Genomic DNA, 12,615 nt, shown 5'->3' with positions numbered 1-12,615 from the left:
TGTAACAGGTTTCTCCGCTTCTCTTTTTATATGTTTGTTCCACTTGCAGCGGTTGTATTGTATACTTTGAAAGGGTATTTCAGTCTTTAGGTAATAATTTATAAGTTACTTAAATAAAAATTAATATCACATTAATCAATTTTTTAACATTTCTTTTAAAAGTAATAATTAAATATTCTCAAAATTTGAGAAATATATGATTAGTCAAAAAAATAACTAATGATATTATTAAATGCCTTGAATATGTGTTACCGTCCCTTTTAAGGTGAGATGATCGGAGCAGCTAAATCCTACCAACTACACCCAAAATATTAACCTTTCATTATCCAAGTTTGTTATTTTGTTTTGTTTTTAATGCATTTCTTTGGAACAAAGTTATGTGGTTGGATTCTACTTTTCTTTTTCTGAGTGAGTGAGATGGTTGATTGGTTCCACTACTTTTTTGTTGTTGACAATTATGCTTGATACTAGTACACATAAGTATCAAATAACGCGAGTATCCTAGCCTATGTGTGCTTGCACAAAATGACAACGTGGGGAGACACGTGTACTACCACAATTATATGTCCCATCTATTATATATTAGTAATTAAAAAATATTTAGAATCTTTTAATGGACTATTTTAAGAATAAATATTAATAATTAACTTTATTTTAAAAGTTACCAAATATCACTTAATTCGTATATTATAAGTATATATTTATTAGTTTGGTTTTGTCCATTATTCTGTTGACCAAAGACCGGTGACTTATCTTGTCATTATTATCAACAACAAAAATAAACACGAGTCGTCTTCTTGTTTGGACTCAAGTTCACACTCCTTTTCAAGATCTTTTGACGTAAAGTTTCTTTTTCAATAATACTATAACTAAATAAGAACGAATGTAATAAATACCATTTCTTCAATTAAACCAAATCAAACGGGTTTAATATTTGACCACTAATATTTTTCATTTTTCTTAACATGTGTACTAATCGAGTTGACTATTCAGTTCTATAATCAATCTAAGAGTATTGAGTCTCTGATTGATGAATGGTAAATGTCTCAAATATATTTATATAATATAAGATGAATTATTTTTTATTAAATATATTTTTAACTTTTATAAAATTATGATATTTTAACTTTAATTTTTAAATTTGTTTTATTCAATTATAACCTCTATTTTGATTTTATAATAATTTTTTAAAGATTAAAAATATTAATTTTTATTTTTTTCAAAATGAAAATTAAAAATAAATAATTTTTCCAAAAATCTACATAAGATCTTTAAAATAAACCTAATCCTTAAATCTTAGGACAAATACCAATTATCATCTTTTCCAAAAAAACAAGAATAAATTATTTAGTGTGTGTTTGTTTCTCTTACCCTAACTATATATTTTCAGGAATTTGACAAAAGTTTCAAGCGGTTTCCTTTTGACCAATTAGTTGAAATCATAAAAATTCTATGATGCCCCATCACTACACATACTATCATCTCTATATATATTAACCGTTTTCAAATTTCAACTCTTTTTTTCGTGTTGTTATTTCTTCTCCTGCACCCAGAAATAAAGACGACCCAATATTATATAAAATGTTAGGATACATATATGAATATAATATTTTTTTCATTTTTTATTTTATAAAAGACGATAAATTCTATGATAATTAATCTAACACTATAAAATATTTATATTATATATATATATATATAATATGTTTATATTATATTCATATATGTTATTTATGTTTATTGATTAATTTATAATTATTAATATTATTAGTTTAAACATTATTTTTTATTTGAATTTAAAAAGTCTTGCAATTGTACATACTATTTTTTTTTTAAATGATACAAATAATATCTATTTGTTCCAAATTGTAAAACTCTTTTAGTTCATTTGTTGATCTATGAATATCAGACTCTTTGTAAATTTATAGATAAAGTTATTATTTTTTCTAAATATATATTTTGTATTAATACAACCAAACTGTTTTGAAATATACAAAATTACCATTAAATTTATACACACAAATTAAAGCATTAACTACACTACAATTTTTTTAAGTACCTGTGAAAAAGTGTCATAAGATTTTACTATAAATAAGGATGAAATACTTAATTACTTGTTCTCCTTGAGGAGACAATATTAAATATTTGGTTAACCAAAAGTTGTGTAAACATAAAGAGATTCCACCTTAGGAATGAACGGTGGGGTCACAATAATTTGGTGAGGTAAGTGGTGCAATAGAAACCCCACCACGTGATTGTTTTGTTGATAGAATCAAAGTGTGACAAACTGATCTAAGAAATATTAGTTATGGTGGTTAGTGTTGGGACGTGCCTTAGAAGTGTAATAAAGAAGTATTAAATTAAATTACATAACAACAAACTTTTGTACTTTAATTGCATAAACAGATTAAATGATTGGGGGGAATTGTCTTGTTCATTAATGGCATTTGCTTTTATGTTGAAATTGAATGAGTTGGCATTGGTGGTGGATGTCAAAATAATGTTTTGATTGGGCTGTCCAATTATACATTTTAAGATCCTTTGTGTTGCATCTTCATTGGGGTGTCCAATACCCTCAATTAGCCTCATACCCCTCATTTTAAATTTGTATCTTTGAACTTCTCAAAATATCTTTATTATTAGTAAATAATAGTAAATATTTTTCCAATTGTTATAACGTGCACCAAAATTTTTAGCAGTTATTTTTAATTGAAAAATCTATTTTTGGATTTTCCAAAACATATTATAATTACTGAAAATTTTGAAAAATAATATTTCTAGTTTTTAATTACTATCAAAAATTTTATTTTTTTGAAATTTATGATACACTTTATAGCACTAAAATTTTTCATAAAAATGAAATTTCTATTTTTTTCTAAATTTCCAATTGTGTAAAACTTTTGGATTTTTCACAAATTATTAAGTTTCTAGATGTATAAAATTTTCGGATTTTTCAAACAGCTGCTAGTCCACCAAAGAGAAGAGCCTGTGCTGCTATTTTGGGGGCAAGTATTGACTTTCCTAACAAAATCTTAGCTACTTTATTTTATGATAAGTTAATATAATACCACCTTCGTTGTTAAATATAATTTTTTTATAAGATGTTTTTAATTTCTTAATTGTATTAATTATATATTTACTAATTTATTTTTATTATCTGTAATATATAATAAAAACTATAATAAATTTAATGGTATTAATGATATTTCTTTACTAATTTATTTCTAATTATTTTTTCTTTTTTCAACTGTATTAATGTTATTATTACTTTTTTTCCCCATGCATTTGAAAAGTCCGATGGTACAACAGCCCATTAAACATTTATGGGTGTTGATAAAAAAAAACTAAAAAAAGTAGTTTCTTTTGTCATCTTATTTTTTCAAAAGTCTAAAAAATACACTTTATATTTTGATCAAAGAAGAATCTCATGGTCAGGTGTTGTTGTTTCATAGGGGTGTTGTATAGCTTTTTTTACAATATATGTTGGACCTTTATTATCTTTTTACATAAATGTTGGATCTTTTGATTAATACATGATATATATATTAACTTGATGTGGATTACTATTACCAATAAAAAAAAAACTTATTGTGTATTACTAGAAGTCAAATATGCCAAAAAAAATATTAAAAAAACACATTTTACCCTTTTAAGAATGAATTTCTCTTAAAATTTTCTTTCACGCACAACATATTGAACATCATAATAGAAAAATAACAATATCTTAAAACAAATATAATTTAACCTTTTAATATAAGTACTAAATATTTTTTATCAAATTAACCCTTAATTTATCAAATTTACTCTTATATTGCATTTCAATTTCAATACTTAATAAAATACATATCTTATAACTGTAAGAGAGAGAATCACTTTCATCTTTAAAAAGCAATAATTAAAACACAAATTAAATAGCAAAAAACTTTTAAGAAACGGAGAAAAATAACATAATAGAATTTGATTAAATTCATCATGGTAAACATTGTGACAATAGGATAGATTAAGTTGTATTTAGCTTGAACCCACAATCCAACCTGCTTGGTGGTATTTTTAAATAATTTTCCAATAGATATTTCAATCCATATGAAATATATACACGTGTAACAAAAGGAATAATCAGTCATGCAAAAATGGCTAATGATACTAAGAAATTAGTTTTTATGTAGATAAAGGCAATACTATTGATTAATCTAATTGATAAAAAAAAGTCAGACGATGCATCTATGCAACAAAAACTTATAAATACACCCTCATATAATAGATTAAACAAATATTACCATATTGGAGAGAATGCTTTTTGTCAACAAACAAATGTTGATTTCAGTCACAACCAAAAAATATCTCTAACAATTGTATCAACACTTTTCTGCAATATAATGACAATCGAAATACAAAAATTATTGCAAGAAAATTTTTCATAATACATTCGAGATAATTAAAAATTTAAGATCCAAAAAGTTACAATTGAAATCCTGCAACAACAAACATGTCAACTTAAATTACCTCAACTTATATAAATCAACTTTGTTATCTTATAAAAACATGCTAACAATCTTAACTTATATTAGAATATACAATCCTTTTGCTGAATTATTGATTTTGACATTAAATTAATGAATGAACATTAATAAATCACAAAGACTAAGGTCAAACGGGTTTGAATAGAACAACAATTGAGTGGTCATTCTTGAATATTATAACATAACTTAAAGACAAAGTAATAAGAACACAAAAAATCAAAAACTGAAAATATGAAATAGAAATACAAAAGCATTTACAACTTTCGTAATGAAACAAATAATATGAAGGAAAAAATAGAAACTCCTTACTAAATGAGTATAAATTTGATGTTCACCACTTCACCTCAAAAGAAAGAGACTTATTTGATAAATCCAAAGAAGTAGAGAATTGATATCTACCTGAAATTTGATGAATCAAATAGAAAGAATAAAATAAAAAAGAAACAAATATGTGAAATATGTGAAATATAGAGAAACAAAACATTTTACGATTAGTGAAGATAAGAAAAACAGATGACAATTAATTAGGTGAAATGAATGTAAGAATATGTACATACAATTAATTAGTGAAATTATTAGTAGTATTTGAGAAAGAAATAAAAAATTCAAGGGTTGTCTAGGTTTGATTAGTGGAAATTTGAAAACCCTAAACCAAACCTTGCCTTTATAAAAAAAAAATACAAAACTTGCATTTTTACAAAAAAATAAAATAACACACCTTGCATGCCTTATTAAATTTATATACGGTTGTCGCTTTAGTTTTTCCAACTTTCAGTAAAATTATTATTAAAAAAAAAATCAAAATAGATGTATATATTAAATAGTTACAAGATTAATATATGAATTATAGTAATTGGGATTTAATTATTTTTAATAGAAACTTAACTTAAAGAAATAATCTTCTATTGTTTGACAAATGGGAAACTTGTCCTAAAATAATGTTTTTATAATATTATAATGTATAGATTGTTGAAATTAGAAGAGTTTACTTGAAGATGTAACAAGAAGAATACTTGCATCTAGTTTTTATAAATGGAGTAACATTTAATGTAGTTTAATTAGTGTTTACTTTTCGTATGGTATAGTTTTACATATATATTTAATTATATTTTATTACATAAATAATTATAAAGATATTTAAGATATGTTTGTGAGTTAAATTTTAGAAAGTCTTGTATGAAAATATTTTGCAGGACTAAGTATATATCTAATATATATTTATATATGTATTTGATATTTAAAAAAATTGAAAAAATGACATAATAACCAAACATATACATGTTATTTTTATTTTTAAAAAATATCAAATATATAATCAAAATATATACTAAACCATTCAAAACAATCCCTTATAAAACTAACTCATAAATACATCCATTAAAAAAGATGGATGTCGTTATCTATAAAGAAAAACTTAATTTACTTAATATAATTAAATATAAAAAAAAATGATGTAGCTTAAAATGATTGATAGGTAATTCAAGAGTACAAAAACGTTCCCTATGTATAAGAATTAAATTAAATTTTTAAACTAGAAAACCTCATTGTAAGTTTCATATTATTATCCTTTTCTTTTTTGATGAGGGGTTATTATTATTAATATTATTATTTTTAATGTTTGTACTTTGGTTGTTATGAAAAAACTATACTAATAAAAATTTCGTTCAATAAATAAATAAAAGTTGATAAAAAATTATTTTGATTGGAATTTATATTCATATTCTTTTAAACAACTTATCTTTAATTAAAAATCATTAATTACTTTGCACTTCCTTGTTATTTATGTACTATAAATTTTTAAAGTAAATAATTTTATGTTTAATAAAAAAAAAAGTAATTTTATACTATTTTCTCTTATATTGCTCATATAAAATAAAAAGGTAAAATTTATTATGCTATCATGTAAGTTACACGAAAATTATAGATTAGTTATTTATTTTTTATAATAAATTAATTCTTTAATTTTTTTTATGTTAAATTCATTTTTTATATTTATAAATAATAATACAAATAATTTTAATTTTAAACTACTAAGATTGAAATTTCAAAATCTCTAAATTTTTTCAATAAACTTGTAAAATTCTTAAAGGATTTTGATAATTTTATGATTTTTTTTTTAAAATAAATAAATAAAAAATAATTCAAATCAGATAATATTTTTGAAATTGAATATAGAATTTTCTTACTATAAAATCATATTAAAACTAATTATATTATTATTTATATAATTAATAACAAAACTCATATTAAAATTTGATATAATTAAAAAAAAATAAAATGAAATAACGACTACAAATAATTAATGAATATAAAATATTAACTGCTTGAAAAAGAAAAAAAGAAAATAAAACCTTTCTTCGGAACAAAGCATTCAATATCCTTCCCTCCCAACAGTACATTTCTCTGCACAACCGCAAAATGAATTTCGACAATTTCCACAAAGCATTATCGGAATTTCAAAGCCACTGCAGTAATCTAGTCCAGAATCTCACCACTAACCTTAACCGTCGCCCAAACCCTATTCCATGGGCCCGGATAGCCCAAAACGCTACCAGGCCCATGTCAACGGAGGTAATCGAACAGCGTCTTGAAGGCGTTCCCGTTTACGCCCTCAGCAACGCCACAGATGAGTTCTTGTTGGTTTCCGGTGCTTCCACCGGTAAAAATATTGGACTCTTTTGCTTCAAAAAAGAGGACGCTGAAGCGCTCCTTCATCAAGTAACCACTATTGACCCTCAAATGCCTCAAGGTTCCAGAGTCGTTCCCGTTGCTCTCAACAAGGTTCACTCTATCTCTTTTGCTCTTTCAATTACTAATATTTATGTCTCAATTTATGCGTGAAATTGTTAAAATAGTTCTAAATGTGGCGTCACAATACTCTCTAAATATATCCAAAATATACATAAATGCATATTTTGTTAGTCAATTTGGATACTGAATGTATCTTTTGTTAGTTAGTTTAGTCTCGGATATGTCAATTTAGTCCAATGAATTAGTGAGTGCATGAATTAATTTTGCCTCTAGAATTGATTATAGCATGAATAGAAAAATTGGTCCTTGAAGTTGTAAGCCTAAAATTAATAATTGAATTTAGTGAATTGGCAAATACATCCTTGGAAATTTAAATGATCAATCAAAATAGTCCCTTCATAAATTTTTGTAGTTAGATATTTTGATGTGACAGTATAATTGAATATGTGGTTTATCCACGTTCATCCTACATCAATATCATCTTCTCGGGGACAAAGTTGTTGATGAAATTTTGTCATTTTAAAGATAAATTTGTAAGAAATTTTAATTGTGCATGAATTAATTATAGACAAATTAGTCTCTGAAAGATTTAAATTTCTTAAAAAAATTAATACACGTTGTGATAATATTGATATGAGATCAACGTGGAGGAATCAAATATTTAATTAACATGTCACATTATAATCTCTAATGACAACAATTTAAATATGGATTGTTTTGATTACTATTTTACAATTTTTGGGATGTATTTACCAATTTACAAAATTCAGGGATTAATTTGACTGTTTACAATTTGAAGAACCAATTTGCCTATTCACTCTTGATTCTAACTTTAGACTGAAATTTATCGTTCAACTCATTTTTTTTCTTCGTGATTATATCCAAACATAAGTCACTTTAGACTCAACTTACTTTTAACTAAAATCAACTTATTCAAAGTCAATTTTTGTCATCACAGAACCAAACACATACTTAAATTACTGACTTAAATTACTGACTTAAATTACTAACGAAAGATGTACTTAGAGATGTTTTGGTAATTTTAATATATTCATGACTTTAGTGACAACAACTCACAAAAACAATGGTTTATTTAATTTTTATATTGGAAACTTGTTTGTCATGTTTTGCAGGTATTTCAACTCAAGGTAAATGGTGTTGCCTTCAGATTGATACCTGAGTTCTCTCAAGTCAAGAATGCGCTGCATGTGAGTATCTGCCTGTTGGATCACTCACCCTCATCTTTCTAATTCATTCATTTTACCTTCCAATTTCTGTGCAAATGGGGTTTCAAGTTCATCCTGAAATCTACATGTTTGGAACTTCAACAAAATCATGTTGCCACCGTGATTTTGACAAACTCATCGTTAATCCAAACATGCACTTATATTAATATTATTCTAAGAAAGTCTGGGTGCTAGTATTATTAGCTACAATATCTAAACCAAACTAGATTATTGAAATTATCTAAAATATTGAACAAAACATGCACTACTATTACTCATATTTTGCAGAATGGAAGAGAAAAGGATTTGAATTTTGACCATTTCTCCAACGGTATGCTTGGATTAGTGGTATAGAGTGGAATGAAATAGAATAGATAACATCCATTTTTAAAATTTAACTAGCCTATTCTATTCCATTCCACTTCATTCCACCTGTACCATCAACCCAAACATACCCAAAAAGTGCCTTGTATACCATGGCAAAGAGCCAATCAAACTAAGTATTTGCATTGTTGACTTTGCAGACATAACAACTTGAATCGTTCTATATATCTTTGTAACCCCTCCACCTTTAACTTACAAATAAGCCTTCTTCTTCATTCTTTATGTTATCTTTTGGTTTAGATCCAATGATATTCTTTGAATTTTGATTGATTATGATGCCACTTGCCACTTTATGGTGAAAATGAGTAAAAGAAGTGTCTCCTTGAACTAATTTCTTTTTAATACTTTGTATGCAATTTGTGGTGGCAAATCTTTCTTTTGGGATAAAATTAGTTTGTGGATGGAAAACTTCTTAGTAAGAATTCTCCATGAATTTTTATTTGTTCTCACAAATACCCAGAATTATAGCTTGACTGTTCTGGTATACCAGTGATTATATTTACACCGGTTTGGTGCAATGTTTAAAATTAGTTAATATAAGTTTTAAAATTCACCTGTACCTACTTAGATTGTTGCCTGTCATTTTAGCTTCACAGTAATAATTGCCTATGCTTGTGCTTTGCAGGAGAGGGAAAAATCTGGCTTTCCTTCTGGTGACTTTTTTGGCGTTCCAGTTTTCCAGGTTATTCTATCAGATAAATATGAATATGTCATTTGTGTCTTAGTTCCTGTGTTGAAAACATGTTAATAATACTATATAAATATTAATGTGGGAGAGAAGAGAAAGAAAAAGAGAAGAAATGACTGATTTTATTTGGGGTTCAGTTCTTGGTCTCAACAATGGCAGCCTTGTCTGTTCTTTTGCAACAGAGAATGCAGAGCTTCTATGCTGCGTATCTATTTCTAGGTAGTAGCAAGATTATGCAAAATTGGGTGAAAGATTAAGATCATACAGGCATATACATAAATGAAAAGGAAATGTTTTAGAAAAAGGAAAAGAAGAAAATAATAATGTATCTTAGAAGCACGTGATTGTAATATTGAAAACCCTTTTCAAAATTGGTGGGGATTGACTTGGTCTTCGTTTGAGAAGCATTAGTAAACAGACGGATGATGCTGAGTGGTGGTTTGTGAAGTTCACGGAGTAACGTGTGTATTTTTTTTTGTGTACATAAATTGTACATTTGATTTTATTCATGTAAATGGGGAAAGAGTCAACTTATCAGAAAGAATGAGATATATACTCTGTAATCTTTTATTCTGACCCTGGTGTCTATTTAATATAATTTCATGAGGTAATTTCTGCTTGTTTTCGGACCAAATGCATCTACTTTTCTAATACCATTTTGCTTATATTTGTTCCGGAGGGAGTACAATTAATACTCATTTCCAGTACCTATTCTATCTTTCTGTTATGCTGTGGTGGTCTTAATTGTGATTGAGTCATAACTTTGTGTTACTTTTACATAAATGATTTATATTTCTGTGTTGGGGAGAGGATCTACATTCAAACTGGGGTTGCAGCCACGCTTCCCTGGCAGAGGATAAGTGTGAAAGTTTCAACATATGACTCATAAAGCCGCTTAGTCTGCCCCCCCATTCCTAGAAACAACATATTTCTTTAAATATTTTTTTAAATATAATTTATGGAATCTCTTATTTCTTAAGTAAAATGTTACAAGAATTCCTGTATTGAGTCCTTTTGTACAATGTTTATGATTTCAGAAAATAGTCACATGCTCATGTTCATTCTTTGTTCAACATTTCCGGTCCTCTCTCGGATGTGTTTCTAAGAAATTTTTCTTATAGCGACCAATAAGACCTTCTCAATTATGAATTTGCTGAGATTTTATAGAGCTGAGAATTGTGAATTTGTGTTGAGTTGATGAGATCCATTGGTGGAATGCTTGTGAACCATGTTTTCTCTGTCTTTGTTACAGTGTCATGACATAATTTTTCATGTAAATGACATGACATTCTGGATCTTTCTGTCATTGCTTGCTGACTAGCGACCCTAACAAGTACTAATTCTCTATAAAAGAGAAATGTTCAATTTTTCTAGTTTAAGACCATCTAAAATTCTTGTCACACCTCTCTTTCATTCCGAAGATTAGCCTCCCATTCATGAATTCCTATAACATGATTCATTTCTTCTCCCCGTGACTTTAAAGCTGCAAATGCCAGACACATAATAACCATCAATAGGCAAATCTTCTATATCAGTTCTGCATCTTTGCTTTTACTTTTTAACATATGTACCGAAACTGTAGCTATTGACAAGCATGAGTTACATACAGACCAATGGTGACCTAAAAAACTCCTTTGCCGTTGGATGTTTGAAGGTGTTGGGTATGCAAATATACCATATGTTTAATGGATTTATGATGTTTGTGCTATTACTATGTTTATAAAGACACTATGAACTGGTTATGGTCAAATGTCTTGCAAATATATTAGGGATCACAATTTGTGATTGCACTTCATCTTTTTTTCTTTCTGGAATCCCTGAACTAATGTTTTGAATTGTTCTATTGGTGTGTTTCAGTCCAGAAGTCTGGTATTGCAGAGCCAGAATAAGAAATATCGTCCACTTTTCTTCAGAAAGGTGTAGTTAATGTGCCTGCATTGAGTTACCTGAGTTTAGGTAATTATAGCTTATAAATGAAGCTAAATTTTATCTCCTTTAACACATTTTGAAATTTTGATAGGAGGACTTGGAAAATTCACTTGAAAGGGCATCTGGTCAGCTGAATAGAATAAAACATGCTAATGGACAAGGGGACATTGAGGTACATATTTCAATAATCAACAGTCCCCCTCAAAGCATGACCCTTTCTTTTCAGACTTCAGTAGACTTACCCCATAATCTATTTTTCAGGTAACTGCTCTAGAGGATGTAATAAAGGAAATGAAGGTGAGTGTCATGTTACTGCTGTGTTGAAGATGGAATACAAAGGAATAGATTCATTCAACCCATTGTGTTGCTAGTCCCTCTTTTTTTGTGGGAGAGTTTTTTTTTTCTCTATATATCTATTCTTTTTCTTTGTAAGGAGTTTATTTATTTTGAAAATTGAAACTAACAAAAAAATAATTTTGCAGGAAAATTCTACATCGAAATGGGATGATGTTATTTTCATACCTCCTGGATTTGATGTTTCAGCCAACCCCAATCGGCAATAGTGCAGGATGATTTATAGATAAAATTGATCAGTCATGTCACCTTACTTCTAGTATTAGCTTCTAGGTTTAAGGCAAGGCACATGACAAAAACTTATTTAGGTTTATTACATGACAATCTTCTGACTGCAAATGCATACTCTTAATCTTAAATACTAACTTCCATATGAAATGTTAATGGATAGTTTGTATTTTTCATTTTCTTCTTTGTTTTCATCATCACAATTTTGAATGAAACGCTTTCTTCTTTCCATATGAAATGTGTTCATTATTAAGTTTCTGTTAGTTCATGTGGACTGTCTAGATTTGCATATTGTCAAGTGTGTGACTGTGTGAGTGCATCAACTGAATATCTTGTAGCACTCGGAGACGCATCGGTTGATGGTAAGATTGCTAATGATTTAATTTGGGGTTGTAAGAGCTAACATGGTTATCTCTGGCCTGGTTTATCACTGAAGCCTTGTTTGGATACAAAAAGAAAATGAGAGTAAAGAAATTGAAGAGAAGGTGAATAGATTTTTTTGGACATTTGCAAAAGGAAAAAATACTGACTTTTT

General features: G+C 27.4%; 1 protein-coding gene across 1 annotated transcript; it reads left to right on the top strand.

The window, feature by feature from the left end:
• Positions 1 to 6,866: 6,866 nt before the first annotated feature.
• Positions 6,867 to 12,311, top strand: LOC101499284 (protein TIC 22-like, chloroplastic). The gene is made up of 7 exons (XM_004504325.3): positions 6,867 to 7,301; positions 8,405 to 8,479; positions 9,507 to 9,563; positions 11,427 to 11,486; positions 11,590 to 11,670; positions 11,760 to 11,795; positions 11,981 to 12,311. Exons 1-7 carry the CDS (start codon positions 6,939 to 6,941, stop codon positions 12,059 to 12,061), a joined length of 753 nt encoding a protein of 250 aa, XP_004504382.1. The 5' UTR covers positions 6,867 to 6,938; the 3' UTR covers positions 12,062 to 12,311.
• Positions 12,312 to 12,615: the final 304 nt, after the last annotated feature.

This window comes from Cicer arietinum, chromosome 6, assembly GCF_000331145.2.
Source record: "Cicer arietinum cultivar CDC Frontier isolate Library 1 chromosome 6, Cicar.CDCFrontier_v2.0, whole genome shotgun sequence".
NCBI lineage: Eukaryota > Viridiplantae > Streptophyta > Magnoliopsida > Fabales > Fabaceae > Cicer > Cicer arietinum.
Note: the sequence above shows the minus strand (reverse complement) of the source record. Positions and strands in the feature narration are given on the sequence as shown.